This window comes from Letharia columbiana (genome assembly GCF_014066305.1).
Source record: "Letharia columbiana isolate WasteWater2 chromosome Unknown Sc0000016_s0, whole genome shotgun sequence".
NCBI classification, from domain to species: Eukaryota; Fungi; Ascomycota; class Lecanoromycetes; order Lecanorales; family Parmeliaceae; genus Letharia; species Letharia columbiana.
In genome coordinates, this window is record NW_023501056.1 from 80,113 (window position 1) to 98,781 (window position 18,669).

Here is an 18,669-nt window from a genome sequence, read left to right on the forward strand (position 1 = left end):
CGCCATTCCGACAGGCGTTGCATCCAACCTCTCTGTGATACCGGAAGTATCTGATTTCGAACACGATGAAGACATCCTCTGCTGGATCTCATCGCGACAAAGCTATTCCGACAGGCGCTGCATCCAATCCCTCTGTGCTACCGGAGGTGTCTTCCCCGTAAAGGCGCAGGCGACTCAGGCATGTATACTTGACATTGCCCCAGTTGGAATTGACCCGGACCGCAACTCTGTTCGTGCTCACGCCATAATCGACGAGGGATAGAGGTACCAGGAAAGACTGCAAGCGTTGATTGGTCCAAATGTTGTACTCCCAACGCCCAACAGGGACGAAATCGAACGGGAGAGCTTGGTCGCCGATGGTCTTGCCTTGAGGCGAAGAGTCTTCGAGTAGAGACGGATCCATGATGGTGATAGCCTCGCGAACGGCCGCGCGAGTCCTATCATCGGGAATATGGATCCACAATTCGACTTCTCTTGGAGAACTGCCCATGAAACCGACCGGCATTTCGTCCATAGCGGCGTGTTCAACGACGAGTTCCGTGGGTGCGATGGTGCGCGATAATGCGACGGTGAGTTGGAGCTTTCCATTGGATGGTGGAGCGCACCAGGCATCATCTACAGGATCACTCCATGGGCTGAGGGCTGCGTACTGCGGTGCTGAGAGTGAGATCTGCGGACAATTCTGAGATTTGAACAATGACCAAGGCCAGCCATCCGGAGTCCAGGTCGGATCGCATTCGGAGACTGTCGGTGAGGAGAGATAAAGGTCGATACCGGTACCGAAACCAGGAGTAAACCAGTTGACCTGGTGCTTAGCCGTAGTAGCGTCGACAGATATAGAATCGAACGAGAGGTCCTGCACGCGCTGTTCAACCTTGCTGACGCGGTGATGAAGTATTTGAATTTTTGGGGAGGCCGTACGGAAGTCTTGAGAGAGTTCGGATTCGTTGCCAAGTCCGAGCATGGGAGTGCGTTTGACTTCGTAGCAGAAAAGGAGTCCGATCAGAAAGATAAGAACGAGCAACACATCTCTCACCAACACGGCCGGCGACCATGGATATATGAAGTGGTACGCTGGTGGCTGGGGCGGTAACCCGTTGAAATGTAGCTCGTCCGGCTCGTTGACACGACTATGGATGCTGTCTTCGATGATAATATTGGATGTGCGATTGCGACCTTCCGCGTTGAATCCGCCGCGACGAGGAGCCCAGAAGTACCTAGAGAAGAAGCTTTGTTGCGCGGGCGGCTCGCTCTGATGGTCATCGAAAGAATGTTGCACGGACGGCTCGCTCTGATTGCCATCAATAGAAGGTTGCACGGGCGGCCCGCTCTGGTTGCTATCAGTAGAAGAAGAGCGACGCTGGATAGTAGAGAACATATGATCGACGACGGGCTGGCTGACCCCTCGGCTGGACTCTGGTTCCTCCGGAAGCGCTGGAAGTCTAGGGGAAGTGTTGGCAGTCGGAGACTCCGGAGCTTGAGCTTTAGAAACAGCGTTGGCGATTGGGTTGATGGCTTGGTTCACGCCAATTTGAGCAGACAAGAGCTGTGCTCTCGCTGACTTTCCCTCTGTGCCATAGGCACGAGTTACTTGGCTGCCAACGGTCGGCTTATCATCTTCTGCCAACGGCGCCGCAGAGCCGACACGGCGAGAGCGTCCACGGCTGGAGGCACCGACGGAGGCGGCACCGGTGGACGCAGCTCCCGTGGAGCGTGCCTTGGAGGCAGAGCGGGTGACGCGCTGGTGCGCTCCGGTAGACATGCTTTCAGGTGTTGCTGGTGAAATGCTTGGGCTTAGGTGGTGTGTGTGTTGAAAGTTGTGTATTAGTCGAGCGGATTGGACCGAAGCTTGCCAGAAGCAGAGGTGTTGCAAAGGTTGTTTGATGGTTGTAGGCTTGCCAGAAGCTGCAGATTAAAGATGTGTAAGTGGAACGATTGCTTGCCAGAAGCTTTATGAATGAAATGGGGTGGATTGTGCGTATATGTTTGTAGATGTTGTAGATGTGAAAAGTGGAAAGCTTGGAAGGAATTAAGTAGGAGGAAAGCTCACAATCTGGCGCTAGTGAAAAAGAGGAGGCTGGTCTTTTTTCCCGCTCTGATCTTGAAGGTATTCACTCCTGTGACTAGTATTGACGGTTTTACCACGCTATTGTTGCTGCGCCTAATTCCTATTGACCAAATTCCGAGTCGACTCCAAGAATACCATTCACGCAGACCTTTCCTATTGATCGCTATTGTCACGGCGCTTCGCAACTCGTCCGGCTCGACGGGCACCTCCTCCCCATATGTTGATGTCTGACGCTGAATATTGAGTCGGGATGCCTGCTCTTCGCGGCGGCAATACTCGTGGTATCAGGCATTTGAAATCCTTTGTCGGTGGACTTAATGGTGTTTATTACGATACTCTTATGCTTGTGAGAGACTCAAAGCTTGGAATGAAGAATGTTCGCCGCATGCAGTTTGTGAAGAGGTTCTTTGTTGATGTTCGCCAGCTCCACACGCGCTCATGCGCGGGCGGCTACGGCTCATCATTGCCAAGACTCAGCCACACTTCGGGAAACTCGGACTCGTCAGACTCTCAGGCAGACACAATCCCATCACCACTCTGCCGTTTCTGACTGACAGAACCATCAACAACGACCTCAGAACTACCAGCTAGCATCCACTATCCACTCCTCCGTCGAACGTATCCACCTTCAGAACCATGTGCAGCGGCGACATCTGCCTCGGCCTCCTGGCCATCCTCTTTCCCCCCATCGCCGTCTGGATCAAGTCAGGCATCTGCACCGCTGACAGCCTCATCAACATCCTTCTCTGCACCCTCGGCTACGTCCCAGGCCTCCTCCACGCCTGGTACATCATCTCCCTCTACCCTGAACCCGACGATTATGAATACCAAACCATACCCAGCGACCAGGGTGAGAACGGGCGAGTCACGCACTACTATGTGAACCACCAGCCCAGTAACGAAGCATTGAGGCAGCAAAATCAGCCGCACGGGGGCCAGCATATGTATGTTCCTGGACCGCAGCAGCAGAGGGGGTATGGCACGGTGTCCCAGCAAGAGGGACAGCAGGCGGGAGGGGAGAGCGCTCAGGGAGGGGTACCGCCGTCATATGAGCAGGCGATTCAGGGGGACAACAAACTGCAGACGTGAACATGGAAGATATCTACCGCAGGGGACTCAATAGCTGATTAGGTAGCTGGGCTTTGCAGTGAGGTTTTCGCAGCGATGGCCTTCATGAGGTATAATGGTGGCGTTCTGGTAGAGAAAACTGTATGATATGTGCAAGGCTTTGAAAATATTCTCTGATCGCCCCTGAGATTTTCCCTCACGATGTGTCCAAAGATTCATTATGTACAAGCATCCTATGTATTCAGATGGCTAAGTCGCCGAGCAACAATGCAACGAAGACAACTTAGATCAAGGCTCTGCAAAACGCCGCCAAGCCAAAACGCCGTTGCCCTCTAATCTACAATCTGCTCTCAATCCCCGCAAGATGCTGTTCCCCAGGCCAATGAGCTTCAGGCCAGACATGTCGCATTGCCTCCCATATATGTCCAACGTGGATTATCTCCAAACCCTCCTTCACTTCTTCCGGCAAATCCTTGACGTCCTTCCGGTTGTGGTTGGGTAGTAGCACAGTTCTGACTCCTGCCCTCAGAGCACCGATCAACTTCTCCTTGATACCACCTACGGGCATGACTCTGCCTCTTAGGCTGACTTCACCTGTCATGGCGATAGTAGGAGGCACTGCCTTGCCGCTGAATAATGAGATGAGAGCGATCGTGTGCGCCAACCCCGCGGATGGGCCGTCCTTTGGTATAGCACCGCTAGGACAATGGACATGAACGCTGCGATTCTTCATGATGTCTTCATTCGCATCTGTTGTAAGGCCAAGGTCATACGAATGCGCTTTAACCCATGTTAGAGCCACCTCAACGCTTTCCTTCAGCACATCACCGAGCTTTCCCGTCAGCTGCACACGACCCGAGCCAGGCATATCCGCAACTTCGATGAAAAGAATACTGCCTTGGCCGCCGGAGCTGTAGGCAACGAGACCCGTGACGATGCCAGGGACAGATCTCTTCTCTGCAATTTCCTCATCGAAGCGCTCGATGCCGAGGATCTCTTCGAGATCAGACATGGATATGTGGGGATTGAATTTGTTGAGGGTAGAAGTATCTCTTGCATCAGCATATTCAACGGCTTTGTAGCGGCAGACAGAACCAATCTCGCGTTCGAGATTGCGAACTCCAGATTCGCGGGTGTATGATGTTATGATTGTGTCAACAACGTTGTCATCGAAATGGATGTCGGAGGTGGAAAGAGCATTGGTCGCGATTTGCTTGGGAATGAGATGTTGATTCGCAATGTGGCGCTTCTCGACAGTCGTGTAGCCGGATAGCTGGATCGTTTCCATTCTGTCGAGAAGAGGAGGTGGTATCGTATCGAGACTGTTTGCAGTGGCGATGAAGAGGACTTTGCTAAGGTCTATTGGAATGTTGATATAATGGTCGTTGAATGAGTGATTCTGTTCGGGGTCGAGGACTTCTAGCATAGCAGCTGATGGATCTCCGTGGAAGTTGGAGCCACCCACTTTGTCGATCTCATCAAGGAGGAACACTGGATTGTTCACGCCGACCTTCTTCAAGCCGTTAACAATCAAACCTGGCATTGCAGCGACATACGTCCTCCTATGGCCGCGGATTTCTGCCTCATCACGCACACCACCAAGCGAGATGCGGTGGAACTTGCGTCCAAGCGCAGTCGCTACGGACTTCGCAAGGCTGGTCTTGCCTGTCCCTGGAGGGCCGACGAGAAGCAATATGGGTGACTTGTCGACTCGGCGATTACTCTGGAGTATCTGTATCTTAGTCGAGTCAGCCTCGGTCTCGGCTGAGGGTGTCTCCGAGTCTGATTCGTCGTCCCCCGGAGCAGCAGCTTCTTTCCTAGCTCTGGAAATTTGGGCTTCAATGTCCGAATTGAGTGCCTGTTTCAGTCTCAGCACAGCGAGATACTCAAGCAGACGCTTCTTGATCTTTTGCAAGCCATAATGGTCATCATCGAGCTGTTTTCGTGCCCGCTTCAGCGTTTCTACGCCAAGCTGGGCTTCAGTTGAAGCGCTCCACGGAACTTCAGCAAGTGTCTCGATGTAGGTCCTGCAGACACCGAATTCAGCCTGCGCAGGGTTCATCTTCTTCAGTCTCTTCAGCTCTCTGTCTGCCACCTTCTGCGCTTCAGGCGTAAGCTTGGCCTCAGCAATCTTTTTCTTGAGTTCTTCAAGCTCGTTCGGCTCCTCATCGCCACCTTCATCGCCTGCCCCTGGAGCAGAGAAGCCAGGATTGAAACCTCCAAAGCCATTCATCGCTCGACTAATCAGAGCGTCCCTATCTTTGCGACTGATGTTGTTGATGTTTAGACCCTGATTCGCTGGAATCGTGCTCGTGATTGCTGTGATCTTGACACTCCCTTTCATCCCTTGTATCTGCCGCGAAAGCAACTCAATGACGTGATTCAATCTGTCTTTAACGTCCAAGGCAGCCAATACCCGTAATTTTTCCTCCAAAGAGGCTTCGACAATATTGGTCATGAAATCCGCAAGCACACCAGCGTCTGCCAACCCTTTTTTCGACACATATAGCTCCAGGCGTCTGGCGAGCAGAGGCGACAGGTTTGTAGAAGATCTGGGCAGGAATGAAGCAACTCGAACGAGGGTAAGAAGTTCGCGAGATAGCTGTTTGAGATGTTCGAAGAGTGCTTGCGTTTCAGCATCTGTCACCATCACTACAGAGAGAAATGTCAACGGTTAGCCTCAGCGACTGGTTTCGGTCTGCATACCCTCTTCATCCAAGTAGGCCACTTCTGCCTCGAAATATGGCCTCATTTGAGTGAATCTGTCGATTCTGAATCTCCTAACGCCCTCCACAATCAACGATAGATCGTCGGCTCTGCGCCCTTGGACACCAGAGATCTTGGCCACTGTGCCATACATGAATAGATCTCGGTGATCAGCCTCGCCGGAATTAGTATCTTCATCGTCGATTTGTCGTGTCTTCTTCGGATTTCCATCTTCAAGCAGTTGCTGGCCATCTGACCGGAGCAGAGGAGAATTGATGGGCACACATCCGATAGAGATGGCAGTGGCGTCTGGCCTGGGCCGTCTGTCTTTGGTAAAGACCGAGGTGAGGAGTGCTGGTATATCTGTTCGATTGGCTACTGGTATACGAAGGGTGATTCCTGGTAAGAGTACTGACCCCTTGGGTAAAGGAAGGATCGGGAGAGTCTGGGACTTGCTTTGGCCCATGTTTCAAATACGTCGACGGCCAGCTGAGAATGTCGCCGTTAGTTTAGATTTTTAGTTAGAATGGTGTCAGGAAACTTCAGTGAGAACTGTGAAGACTGAAGGCTTTAGGAATCTATGAAACTCGTCTACTGCGTTGTAAATTAATAGAGCGATGAATCATGAACGATGATGCTTATGATTGTCCCAGAGGAGCCAGAGAGCCGAGGCTCGTTTACGCGCTAGTGATACTGATCCAACCACATTAGGTTAGACTATATGTCGAAAATCATCGTCGTTTTCTTCCGCGAGCTCCGCTTCCCCATGCTTCGTCATTTCAACAGCAGAGCAATGCATCAGTCAAGCATGATGGCATCGATCTACTTTGTCGCTGATTAGAGCTTCCAATGGAACACTCGTTCGCATGAATGGGATATTCTAGGATTAGAAAGCGGACTACCCTTTTGGTCGACTTGCATCATGCGAAGTGATGGGGGCTTTTCTCCCTTGCATTCAAGTCCATGTCACAGTTTCTCCTCTGAATGATCCCTGTTCTTCATTTTACATGCGAGTCATGCTTTGCTTGAATTTTTGTAGGAGCGCGCGCCCATGTACCATCTCCAACGCGCTCTTACCGCCAACTGCTGCCCTACCTGACTTGCGACGCCGGAAACCTCTAGATTCATGTCAGTGGAGCAATCTTGGAATATTTGTCGTCCTGTGACAGTCCAGCGTTACCTATCATGCGTGCCTCAACGACGTCCTCCGCTTCCTTCGATCCAATATCACCCATTTGGTCTTGCTCAATCCGCGATTTGGCCACCACGACTCTCGCCACTGACAAATCTTGCGGTATTTTCACAACTCAGTATTCACCCAGTCTTCGATCAGACATTGCTTGATACATAAAGACTCACACTTGAGATCTTATGCAACAGCATATGACCCGTTTGCAATCCTGTTACACCCGCTCGATCCCTCGTGTCGCCGTCAAAGCGTGAGAAGGGGCTTTGCCATTAGTCTCCCAGTACTCATAATCTATCTTTTTCTCTATCTGCTGAACTTCGTGCCACAGGAGTCCAAAATATACCAACAATACAAGAGCATTGTTGCCCGTTTCTGGAGTTATCATAGGCATGAGGCTTTTCAGAATGTTGCCAGTCTGGGTACTTACGTCATGTCACAATTTATCCATGATGGCCTCATACGTCTGGTGATCGATTCTCTGATCCTCATCGGAGTCGCAAGTATATTGGGCTCGGTCTTCAATCGTCGTACGTTTTTCGCCGTCTATGTTCTTGGAGGTTTCCTTGCGGCAACTGCGGACTGCGCGTGGGCTCAAATTACCAATCCGTGCCGAAATTTTTCACAAGCACAATGTGATGAAGCCTCCACGTCTGCTAGCCTGATAAATGACGCCTCTGCCGAAATTGCCAGACTCAGCGCCTCCTCACGGGTCTACACTATCAGAGGTTTTGGCAAGCTACTGATTAATTCGGAGGATTTTGAGGAGTTGAAGAGACGTACTGCCCTCAAGTAAAAGACTGGGATAGATGGAGCAAGCAAAATTGGGCGGCGAGTGGATCTTTAGTCTGCCTATGTATGCCAACGACCCCTAGGGGCGTCTGCTCCTTTTCTCTTCCATGCAACCAGACTTTACTTAGATACTGACGTGGCGCAACATCTAGTGAGCGTTGCAACATTGATAAGACCGCGGACCATCATAATTTTTATTGGGCGTCAGGGCAAGCGTCCACTTATACAAGCTAAATGCGGGCAATTTTGTCTTCAATCTTTGCATGCCGTTTGCGACCATTTCTCGGTGAGCAATCAGCCCTGGAACATTGCAACAACAGTTGACGATATCACAGCTGGAATCACCTGGACTGTTTGGGTGATTAACTAGCTGCTGTGCTTTTGTGGTTACTGTGGCTACGCAGGGGTCACATAGGAGTGTTGGCGTCAGGTTTGAAAGCATTGGACGCATTGAATAAGCCCGCAAGAAGGCTCTCGGTGGACTGGCCGTTTGCGATGGCCGTCTTCGCTATTTGCGCTATGGGAGATGTGATTGTGTATGCCCATCGAACCACGAAGACCGGAGCGCAAGACTCGAAGGCAGCAAGAGTACCAGATCAACGTGCAGACGAGACTGGGAAACCCCTAACAGGAGAAACGAAAGAGAATGCAGCCAACGAGTTAGAGACATAAGAAGGCACTTCAGCCAACCAGCGGGCAGCTGGAAATCATGACAGGGCTTCGGAAAACGACCGAGAATAGACTTTCCAAAAGCGATACGATACTGTGAGTCCTTGTTCCGCGCGCTTCCTCTTCTAGTACTACAGCATTCTATGATGATTAAACCAAAAAGCATAGTTCAGCTGATGGTCCAAGGACCAGATGAACGAAGAAAATGTCATCATCTTTCGCTCCTATCTGAGAATCTCTGTATCTTTGGAACTTTTCTATGCTCGCTTATACACGTTGAGGGCATGTGGCTGACCGTCCTCATGCTTGAGTCTAGTCGATCGTCTGACCTGTTGTTGCCAGCCACATGCACTGATGCATTGGTCCTAATGTAGTAAACAACCATGGCAATGGCTCACAACGATTTCAAGCCGTGAAGCTCACGGGTTAGCCAATCCCAATCTACTGGGACTTGAAACAGGCCAATAGCATACAAGTCGAAGGAGGCCAAGGTCAAGTATCGAAGTATTTGGCAAGTCATCTCAACATGGGTATTATAAGTAGCTTCTCCAAATCTATCTACCAGCAACCTTCATCGCTACTACCTCCTCTTCCCAGGCCTGGCATTCTTCTCCTTCCTCCTCTCCTTCATCCCCCTCTCCTTCCTTACGTCATCAACCCCTTTGATCTCACTCTTCCCCTTGCCCTCTCTGAATCTCCCCCTCCTCTCCTCTTTCGCCTTATCCACCATCTTCTTCCTCTTGTAGAAGTCATCCCTGTACTTATCCGCATCTTTCGGCGCATCTTCCTTCTTGTGCTTCCATCTCTTCCCTCCGCCTCCTCCATTGGCCCTGTTGCTAGCTGTCTCCGCTTCGCCGGTGCGCGGGAGTCGGTCGATCTTCTTCGACTTCCTCCACGCATCAAACCTCCCACTCCTAAAACTCGCCGCAATCTTCTGCCCGCTCTCCCCTCTAATCATCTTCGCGCCTTTACTCCCATCCTCATCATTAGCTCTCGCAACGTACTTCTTACTTTTCTTGTCCCAACGCATGCCACTCGGACGGCTCGGTTGTGCAAAGCCCTTGGCCCCGTCATCGTTCGCCAAGTCCATAGCGACATCACGGGCGGCGAGGACAAAATTGTTGGAGTTACCACCAGAGTGCACGCCGTATCCCCGGTCTTCGGCTAGATTTACGGAAGTCGGCGTGTAGGACATGAAGAACGAGGGATCTTTGTAGCCATCGATTTTAGTTCGGTCACCTTTGGTAGGCTCGGACTGCGTAAAGGTCACTTCGAGCTCGTCTTCAGATGCAGAATCCATGTCTACGTCGAGTTCTGGTGGCTCGCTTTCGTCAGGACCACGATCGTGGATATCTTTTACCGGCGTATTGGGAACGATATCCTCGGCAGATATCTCGAGCTCTGCACGTTGGAGTGCATCTTTCTTCCGGCGCTGATTGTCTACGGTTATTCGTCGCTTTTTCATGACTTCAGCAGCTTCACTAGTAGCACCTTTCTTGCCGATTTCGAAAACGGTCTCCTGTGGTCTAAAACCGCTCACACGGGCAAGCATCTTGGCCCTTTCGATCTCGGCATAGTTTGTTTCGTCTTGGAATAACGGGTGCAACGCCATCCAGCTCTTGGACGCAGTCGCTTCTTTCGCTCTCCTCGCAGACTCGCTCGAAGCCGCATTTCGCGTCTTAAGGTAGAGTCTTTCGCCTTTGTTTGCAACAGAGCGCAGTGCCAGCAGGTCTGAGTCTTCGTCAAGCAGCTTGCTGACCCATTCGCAATTCCTTTCTAGCCGGTCCCTCATCAGACTGCCTACAACAACGTCTTCGGCGTAATTGGGATCATTGCCTCCATCTTGACCAAGCAGTAATCTTCTTCCGAGAAACAGCTGTAGATCTAGTAGGTATGGCGCATCGGATTCTCGAACCAAGCTGTAGCTCCATCCTTTTTTACCAGCTCTTGCTGTCCGACCCACCCGATGAACAAAGACTTTTGGCTGGGCTGGAAAGTCGTAATTGATGACGTTCGCTAGAATGGGAATATCGATACCTCTCGCGGCAACGTCGGTCACCACTAGGATATTTGTCATGCCGGTTCGGAAATCCTGGACTTGCATCTTTCTCGCTGTCTGGTCCAAGGAGCCATAAGCGTGAGACACAGCGAACCCTGATTGCCGCAGAAGAGCCGCAAGATAATCTACGTGATGCTTGGTGGCTGAAAAGACAATGGTAGAGTGCTCTGTAGGGGACTCGTGCGGCTTCGCACCATCAACTTCTCCCCGCTTTCTCTTTTTGTTGTTCTTACTGGCTTCCTCTTTTGCTCGATTTGCCGCCTCTGTCTGGCCCGTTGGGATCTTGATGATATGCTGTTCAACGTTCTTGAGTCAGAAGAGTGTACTTCTCAATGAAGGATCGAACTCAACTTACGCTCAGGACATGTAATAACGCCCCTTCCTTCTCTGCACTCTTCATAGTGAAGAACGCGCTTTGAAGATCAGGCGAGATTTTACTCTCGGCATCCAGCCGCACGAGATTCGGCTCTTGTAGACCAGCTCTGGCAAACTCAACAAGGGATTTTGGTAGAGTAGCTGAGAACAGTAGCGTCTGTCTTGATTGAGGTAGAGCTGTCAAAATCTCGGTCAATTGTGCTGCGAAACCCTAGGATTAATAGTTATTAAGTTATACTCTAGAGTAAGATCGATAGCTATTAGATAGATTTACTGTTTCATATAAGCGGTCGGCTTCATCGAAGACCACAAATCGTATAGATGATAGGTCCAACCCCATTTCCACTTTCAAATCTGCAAGACATTAGCATTGATACTGGGCGATGGGGTTGAACTTACGCAGAAATCTTCCGGGGGTAGCAATCACGATATCTGGATTTGCCGACATAAAGCTGAGTAAAGGTTTTTGAGGTTAGCTTTGCCTGTTCCGGTGAGGGTACCGAGCCTTGAAACATGCCTGGAGAGCAATCATCCCCCAGGCGTGCTCCAATAATACGTACGAGAATTGTTCCTCTAACGAGTCTCCTCCTACAAGTAGCACGCACTTCAGATCGGTCCCTCTCCCAAGCTCTTTGACCACCTTCAAAGTTTGCAAAGCAAGCTCCCTACTAGGGGATAAGATCAACGCTCTTGCCCCCACTTTAGCACTATGACTCTTCAACTTCTCGATCATTGGTATCACAAATGCGGCAGTTTTTCCTGAACCTGTCCTGGCCATTCCCACTACATCTTGGCCGTCGATGACGAGAGGTATAGTCTTCCGCTGGATTGGCGTTGGCACAGAATAGCCCTTTCGAGTGATTGCTTTCAGCAAAATCGCACTGAGACCCATAGCCTGGAATCCGCCGCCCTTCACACTTCTACCCTTGATGTTCGATGCTTTGCGATTCACCGCAGCTTGCGTTTCCGCAATGAATCCTGCATCATCTGAACTGAAATCGCCTTCTAGATCTGGCATGTCCCCAGGTCCCAGCATTCGAGCTTTGCGGTCTGAATGCTGCGTTTGCCCATCGTCTTCGGAGCCGGCACTGCTGCCATCATGGAGGAGGGCTCCTGAAATATCGACCTCGTTTTCCGAGGCCGCTGGGGATGGCGCTCGGTGAGGCATTGCGACTGGGTGAACACCTGAGAGCTGCTGTGGAGCTTTTTCAACCACTTTCAAGATTGGTGAACGGGCAAACCTCGGGCCGATCCATGCTTTAGAGTTCTTAGAGTACGAGTAAACCTCGGGCCGCCACTCTACACGTCCGCCTCGGACGCGATCCGTAAACAACGAGATATCAGCATCTAGAGCAAGAGGAGTCACAGGTCGGGCCTCAAGTCTCATTTCCCCAAACTGAAGTTGTGCTTTGACAATCTGCCTCCTTCGACAAAATTAAGACTTTATTTATCTGTTTGCCAAACTGAGCTCTAAGCCAAACACTTCAGAGAACTCTACGCATTCTTCAGGTTACTGTTGTCAAAGAGACATTCGGCATGGGTGAGCGGACTTTTCAAATGGATTTTGGCCGCCGCTAAGATGTCCTCTTTGCAGACTACGGTGGTGGCTACTCTACGACGTCATATGGAGCTCAAGGCGGGGCAGGTGGAGGAGGCTTCATGGGAGGTTCTCAAGGTGGGAGCCAAGGTGCAGCTGGAAAGGTGGTTCTGCGTCATTTCGAGTCTTTCCTTTTGTCCTCAGCTGACTCAATGATTAGGGCACATATGGCAAAGACACCCTTAGACCCGTCACCATAAAGCAAGTCCTCGACGCACAACAACCACATCCAGACGCAGAATTTAAGATCGATGATGTCGAAATCACACAGGTACGTCTTTTAAATCCTTATACAGCACTCCATCATCATCTTCCATCATCCTCTCGATTTATTGATGTCCGATAGGTCTCCTTCGTTGGCCAAATCCGCAACATATCCACGCAAACAACAAACATAACCTACAAACTCGACGACGGCACCGGCACCATAGAAGTGAAACAATGGATCGACGCCGATGCTACTATGGACACCACGTCTGACTCCGCCACATCGAAACCAAAGCTCGTCGAGAACGAATGGGCCCGTGTCTGGGGCCGCCTGAAGGCTTTCAACAATAAACGCCACGTCGGAGCCCACGTTATAAGACCTGTTGCTGATAAGATGGAGATTACATACCACCTTCTAGAAGCAACATTCGTCCATCTCTACTTTATCAAAGGCCCGTTGGATCAGATAAAAGCAGAGGGCGGCGGGGCCAATGGTAACGCAGGTGAAGTCGGCTATGGTGGTGGAGGAGACACAGGGATGAACGGAGGACAGATGCCGAATGTCAGCGTGGCAGCGAGGAGAGTGTACCAGACGCTGAAGGACAGTCCACAGAACAATGAAGGACTGCACGTGCAGAACGTAGCCGCGCTGGTGGGCATGAACGTTGCGGATGTGAAGAAAGCTGGGGACGAGCTGCTGAGCCACAGCATGATTTTCACGACGGTAGATGATGATACGTGGGCGGTGCTGGAATTTTGAGACGGCCTGAATCACGCCGATAGCTTCCAATAGCTTAGTAGCCAGGGTATCAATGCTTGAGATGTATTGCTCCTGCGCCCCAGTACGCACACAGTATACAAGTTCCTCAAACTCTTCTCCCTTCCCCTCTCTCTTCCTTCTATCAAAAATCCTCCCCTCCCAACATCCCCTCACCCCCAACCTACCCCTCCCTTCCCATCGCCACCGCCGCCGCGCCCCCATTCTCCTCCCAACTAGGCCTCCACCTCACCTTCCCCTGCAACAACAACCTCGCCCTCTCCTTCAGCCCCTTCGCATCCCTCGGATCCAGCTTATACCTCTCATCCGGCTGCTGCCTCATCTTCTGCTCCTCCACCGCCTTATCCCTCGCGTCCTGCGCCTCCCGACCCTCCGCCAGCACCTCGTCCGGGACCTCGGGCCACACGAACGGGCCCTGGCCCTCCTGGCCCTGCACCATCTCGACCGTCATCTTCTTCGCGGCGCCGGCGCGGGCGAGGCGGCCCGTGCGGTCGTTGCGGAGGACCTTGCCCTGGATGATGAAGGAGCGGACGCGGAGGGCCTGGACGCCGTAGACGTGGTAGAGGTAGTCTTTGAGGTCGAGCTTGTTGAGCCAGAGCGGGGTGAGGAAGGAGGCGAAGTGGGGCGGTTGGGTCGGCGTGCGGAGGAAGGTGAGGGTGAAGTTGGGTCTGTGGGGTGGGCGGGTACGGATGCGGGTTAGCCGATGGATTGGCTGGTGGGTTTGGGTACGTGGATGGTCGGTCAGGTGGGGTAGGTGGGCTTACAGGAACACTTGCTTCTCTCCCTTCGGAGGCTTGAAGCGGTCGGGTACCAGCGGGCGGAGAGGTAGCGGAGAGGGCTTGCGGAGACGAGCTGGATTAGGGCGGACGCGGGGAACAGCGGCGACGCTGGCTACGGAGGTCTTTATGATGGCGTTGGGTGCGTTCATGGTTTGGTTACGTTTCTGGGGTCGAAGGTTGTGGAAGTCATGGAGTAGGGGAAACTTTGCGCTCTGGTGCCAAGACATTTTATATTCCGAGGTTGCGATGTCAAACTTGTTCTTGGGTGGCTGGCCATGTCAAGGTTGGATGTCACGAAAGCATAGAGTGTCCATTCATGATTGTAACATTTTTTCTATCTGAGGATCATCTGATCGAAGCAATGAGCAAGTCTGACAGTAGCAATCTCCATCCTGTCTGGACGATCTGTATGCACCATCTTGTATCCTGCCGGACAGCATTTACTATCCTGTGCTTTCCTGTACCCACAACCATGCCATAAGTCGAGCGAGAATTTCGTAGTATCGTCTGAGGCAGTCGTGGAAAACCCGAATTAGACATGCGTGTGATTGGCGTTTTAATTTCCCAATCTCGTCCGTATTGACGCCTTGCAAGATCGTGCTTTCATCGTAGTCGTGATCGTTTCTGCATCGAAACCATCCTGTAAATTTGTGTATCCTGATGCCGTGCATCTTCAAATCATAACCATGTCCTCCTCATCTTCATCTTCGTCGTTGACTTCTGCACGGTCAGTATCATTGCCATCATCATCCTCTTCACCGCTGAAGAGATCAGCGTAGCTTTCATCTTCCTCCACCATATTCCCTTTTCCTTTCGCGACCCAACGACCCTCAATGGCAGCCGCCTCTTCAGCTTCCTCGATACGTTCTTGAGCCTCTATCTGCTTCCGCGCAAACGTCTCTTCATCATCAACATCAACTGATAGAGTCACCATAGTGAAGCTATCACTCATAGAATCATCCGCAGAGTCGGCGGCGTGGACTCGACCTCGACGGATCGCATCAGAAAATCCACGGTTGGTCGCTGTAGATGTGTTGAAGGTACTGGCACTGTCTCCAGCACTAAGCAACTCGAACTCGCTTGGCGTTTTGACGCTGTTAGCAGGGGTCGAGCCGTCATGGACGTTGGGGCCAGGAGTGGTGAAACCATGCTCCGCAGTAGGAAGGTCATCGTTGTACACTCCCCTATAGAGGTTTTAGAGTCAGCATCTCTTCTTCCGGGCAAGCATTCAATCAGACAGCCTCAGGGGATTCAAAGACCCTTTTACTCGCGAAAGATGTCTTGTTTGAAACGTGGTATAGAACAGGAAAAATCTGCTTCGAAATGTACATACATCGATCCATCATCGTTGCCACCAGCCCAGAGTGGGAGGTACTTCCATTCAGTCTCTTCAAGGCAGACGAGCGTATTGACGATGCCAAGATCCAGGGATTCTTTCAGACATCCGGGATCTGAGGAACGTAGCTTGTTACTAGCAAATATATCAATATAGTTTTGAGCTTGGATGAAAAATCCTCCAAGATCGAAGAACTTTGTTGGGTTGCCGGAGTAAGTTTTCTTGGGCTTCAAGTCAACAAATTGCTGCTGGACTCCGTCATCTGCATCCGAACTGTTGTATTCATCCCAGATATCGGGTTTTGTTGTAGCCGCCCTGGGCGCCAAACATTGCGGGACTACTTCGTTCAAGTAATCAGCGCGCCATGACTTGCGATCTGCTGGAATTATTTTTCGTTCACCCTCTGCTTTCTGGGGCGCTAGGTCTCTCTTGGGTGCTAAGTGATCACTGTGACTCGAGGGATCACTGTAGCCACGCCAGGGGTCGATTCCTGTCGAAATTCCTTCATTTTGACGTCCTTGGCCCGCCGGCTCTTCCAATGCGTTGTCAGTAGCCGGCCATCTATCCAATGGTCCTGAAGAAAAATGAAGGTCATCTACGCTCTTCTGCACTTGAGCTACAGGGTCATCCCTTGCTGCCCCAAAAGGCCATTTCGTACGAACATCGGTTTCAGATTGCTTTTCATCTGGAGGCGACAGAGTATCGTGGAAAAAATGCGTTCGCTTTAATGCTTTCGGGACATCGATAGGTTGAGCTGGTATTGAGAAAAATGCTTTGCTGTTAGTAGCAGCTTCTTGCGCGCCATCAAGGGTACGATCTGGCAATGCGTATGATCGTTTCTGCAAAGGTCTGACATTCAACTCTTGTTGAGCATTGTAAAGATTGTGGTCTGGGGGGAGTGCGAACAACAAGTCCTGAGACTGTTTTTGGTCCTGCGCCCCACTGATGGTACGATCTGGCAGTGTATGTAAGCGCCTTGACAAAAAATGGGCATCCAACTCTGGCTGAGCAAGGTGGAGAGTGTGGTCCGAGCGGTCCGGAATATACGCTTGATCAAGGTGAGTTTGACCGTTGCGCATGAGTTTTCTAAGCTCTGAGTCCTTGATCTCACGATAAGTGCCTCGATCCAATTCGCGCCTTTCGATATGACTCAATCGGTCAAGACCACCCTTTATGAGCCAGCCTTTTCGAATATCAAGGTTTGTCGCTCCCTGAAACATAGCGAATGATCTTAAGGCCTCCCAATAGGTTCTTGACAGGATACGCTCGCCTAGCGGCATATTGGCCCATACAGCGGCACGGTCCAGTCGCGGCAGCAGTTCATGCCCTCCCTCCCGGTGGAGAACGGGTCCGGGAAGAGTGTCGTATTCGACACACAGTAATTTGTAAACTGTCCCGCGGACGTAGTCCTTGAGGAGATCCTTCATTTCTTTGACTGTGTCTTGAAGCTCTGGCTGTGTATATGCAGAAAGTCTGCGCACTTCTGGCAGCTCGTCAATCCATTGCATGTCGTTGAAAACGAAATTCGCGAAACCACGATTAATACGCTCAAGGAAGCTCTTGCTGGCGTATTCGACGCGAGTGTGAATATGCTCCGGCAGCTCTTCCTTTTTCCGCCCAAATGTGGTGCGCTTGTGCATCCGAGGCTCTCTTGTTTGACGAAGGTTATCCAGTGCTTCTTCCCCAACCAGAATAGCGAAGGAGTCGCGAGCAAGGTCGTAGTTTTGAAGACCGTCAGCGATTTGGTGACTGACTTCAGGCAAAACCTCCAAGAAGTACGAATTAGGATACGCACGCAACCAACGGATAATATAGTCCTCTAGTGGACTGTGGATAATGTCGAGATTCTTTGCGACAGCAAACGTAGTCCATACTTTGGTTGCGGAGTCAAGCATCGGATCCGTTCCTTGCAAGGCGGAGAGTACACGCTCGATAGCGGAGCGATGTCGCACAGGGCTGTATTCCAATGGCATGACAGTTGGAGGGGTAACTTTCAAGCTCGTGCCTTCAGAGCCTGCTGGAATCGTGTTGAGTCCATCCAGCTTCTTCCCATTGGTCAGTTTGTTTGAAGTCTTCTGGCATTTGGCGGCCCGATCTGGACGTTCTGAAGTGGGCTCACTCACTGCTTTTGGTGAGACAGAAGAGTATTCTTCTTCGCCTTTTACCAAAGTCTTCGACACGTTCCAAATCTGATTCGACTGATACCAAAGTCTGACCCCCTCGGAACAGCACAGTTCAGTGGTCAGAAAGACGGCATCTGCGCAGATTTTAGAGTCAGCATGGCCTCTACAAGGCTAGAATCTGAGTCGTGAGACAGGCTTGAAGCGTGAAAAGAGCAGCTTGCTCCCTGCATATGCCTCGCGACTTGGATTGTGTGAACAAAATCTGAATTATGCGTACCTTCGCCCTCACTGGGTGGTGTCAAGTCAATCACATATTTGACGTTGCTCGGTAGCTTATTGGCTAGCTTGCGACGCCGAAGAAATCGGAATTGCTGGGTAGGGCCGAAGAGCTTTGCAAGACCGGGTGAATACTTGGTTAGAGTGTCCTTCTGTAAGAGAATGGGGTCTTCATAGCGCTTGATGTAGCGCTGGTAGTCATGCTCGTCCTGTTCTGGCTGTCTCTGTGGAGCGTCGATGTAGATCAACGTGTCGCCCTCTGAGTCGTGAACAATTGGCAGCTCTATGGCGGCTTGCATTGTCATGTCGTTGATTCGATCGTCGATGTTGACGCGATTTTGGCATGTCTGTACATGAGGATCGAGTTCCTCAGCCTTTAGATCCGTAAACTGAGTAGCCGGATTGTTGTCTCGCGCAGAGGGTGATTCGCGGATAGCTTCCTGCATGCCCATTGCTGCGCCTTGCGCTCTACTGGGGTAATTGAGATCCCGGCTAGCCATCCCTTGGTACTTTCAAAACTTATAGAAAGTTCCACAGCAATGTCAGTCTGTTTGCTGGATGGCTGCCTGCCAGTGAGTATTGCGCAGTTATATGGTGACGAGTAATTAATGATTGAAGCCGCCTGGGTTGCTATTCGGGATACTGAGCTT

The 18,669-nt window shown here is 51.2% G+C and overlaps 8 protein-coding genes across 8 annotated transcripts; 3 read left to right on the plus strand and 5 right to left on the minus strand.

The window, feature by feature from the left end:
• Positions 1-88: 88 nt before the first annotated feature.
• Positions 89-1,762, minus strand: HO173_005602 (uncharacterized protein; the record flags this gene model as incomplete). Its single annotated transcript, XM_037307517.1, has 1 exon — positions 89-1,762. The coding sequence occupies one exon, from the start codon at positions 1,760-1,762 to the stop codon at positions 89-91; it is 1,674 nt and encodes a 557-aa protein (XP_037165326.1).
• A 942-nt stretch (positions 1,763-2,704) lies between these two features.
• Positions 2,705-3,157, plus strand: HO173_005603 (uncharacterized protein; the record flags this gene model as incomplete). Its single annotated transcript, XM_037307518.1, has 1 exon — positions 2,705-3,157. One exon carries the CDS (start codon positions 2,705-2,707, stop codon positions 3,155-3,157), a length of 453 nt encoding a protein of 150 aa, XP_037165327.1.
• A 316-nt stretch (positions 3,158-3,473) lies between these two features.
• On the minus strand, positions 3,474-6,308 carry HO173_005604 (uncharacterized protein; the record flags this gene model as incomplete). Its single annotated transcript, XM_037307519.1, has 2 exons — positions 3,474-5,788; positions 5,843-6,308. The coding sequence occupies 2 exons, from the start codon at positions 6,306-6,308 to the stop codon at positions 3,474-3,476; spliced, it is 2,781 nt and encodes a 926-aa protein (XP_037165328.1).
• Positions 6,309-7,461: 1,153 nt separating this feature from the next.
• Positions 7,462-8,492, plus strand: HO173_005605 (uncharacterized protein; the record flags this gene model as incomplete). The annotated part of the gene is made up of 5 exons (XM_037307520.1): positions 7,462-7,558; positions 7,795-7,884; positions 7,973-8,106; positions 8,156-8,178; positions 8,225-8,492. The coding sequence occupies 5 exons, from the start codon at positions 7,462-7,464 to the stop codon at positions 8,490-8,492; spliced, it is 612 nt and encodes a 203-aa protein (XP_037165329.1).
• A 577-nt stretch (positions 8,493-9,069) lies between these two features.
• HO173_005606 (uncharacterized protein) lies at positions 9,070-12,091 on the minus strand (the record flags this gene model as incomplete). Its single annotated transcript, XM_037307521.1, has 5 exons — positions 9,070-10,842; positions 10,904-11,134; positions 11,198-11,277; positions 11,323-11,375; positions 11,484-12,091. 5 exons carry the CDS (start codon positions 12,089-12,091, stop codon positions 9,070-9,072), a joined length of 2,745 nt encoding a protein of 914 aa, XP_037165330.1.
• A 368-nt stretch (positions 12,092-12,459) lies between these two features.
• Positions 12,460-13,487, plus strand: HO173_005607 (uncharacterized protein; the record flags this gene model as incomplete). Its single annotated transcript, XM_037307522.1, has 4 exons — positions 12,460-12,463; positions 12,518-12,624; positions 12,681-12,791; positions 12,867-13,487. 4 exons carry the CDS (start codon positions 12,460-12,462, stop codon positions 13,485-13,487), a joined length of 843 nt encoding a protein of 280 aa, XP_037165331.1.
• A 181-nt stretch (positions 13,488-13,668) lies between these two features.
• Positions 13,669-14,433, minus strand: HO173_005608 (uncharacterized protein; the record flags this gene model as incomplete). The annotated part of the gene is made up of 2 exons (XM_037307523.1): positions 13,669-14,173; positions 14,270-14,433. The coding sequence occupies 2 exons, from the start codon at positions 14,431-14,433 to the stop codon at positions 13,669-13,671; spliced, it is 669 nt and encodes a 222-aa protein (XP_037165332.1).
• A 524-nt stretch (positions 14,434-14,957) lies between these two features.
• Positions 14,958-18,471, minus strand: HO173_005609 (uncharacterized protein; the record flags this gene model as incomplete). Its single annotated transcript, XM_037307524.1, has 4 exons — positions 14,958-15,468; positions 15,618-17,665; positions 17,744-17,877; positions 18,021-18,471. The coding sequence occupies 4 exons, from the start codon at positions 18,469-18,471 to the stop codon at positions 14,958-14,960; spliced, it is 3,144 nt and encodes a 1,047-aa protein (XP_037165333.1).
• Positions 18,472-18,669: the final 198 nt, after the last annotated feature.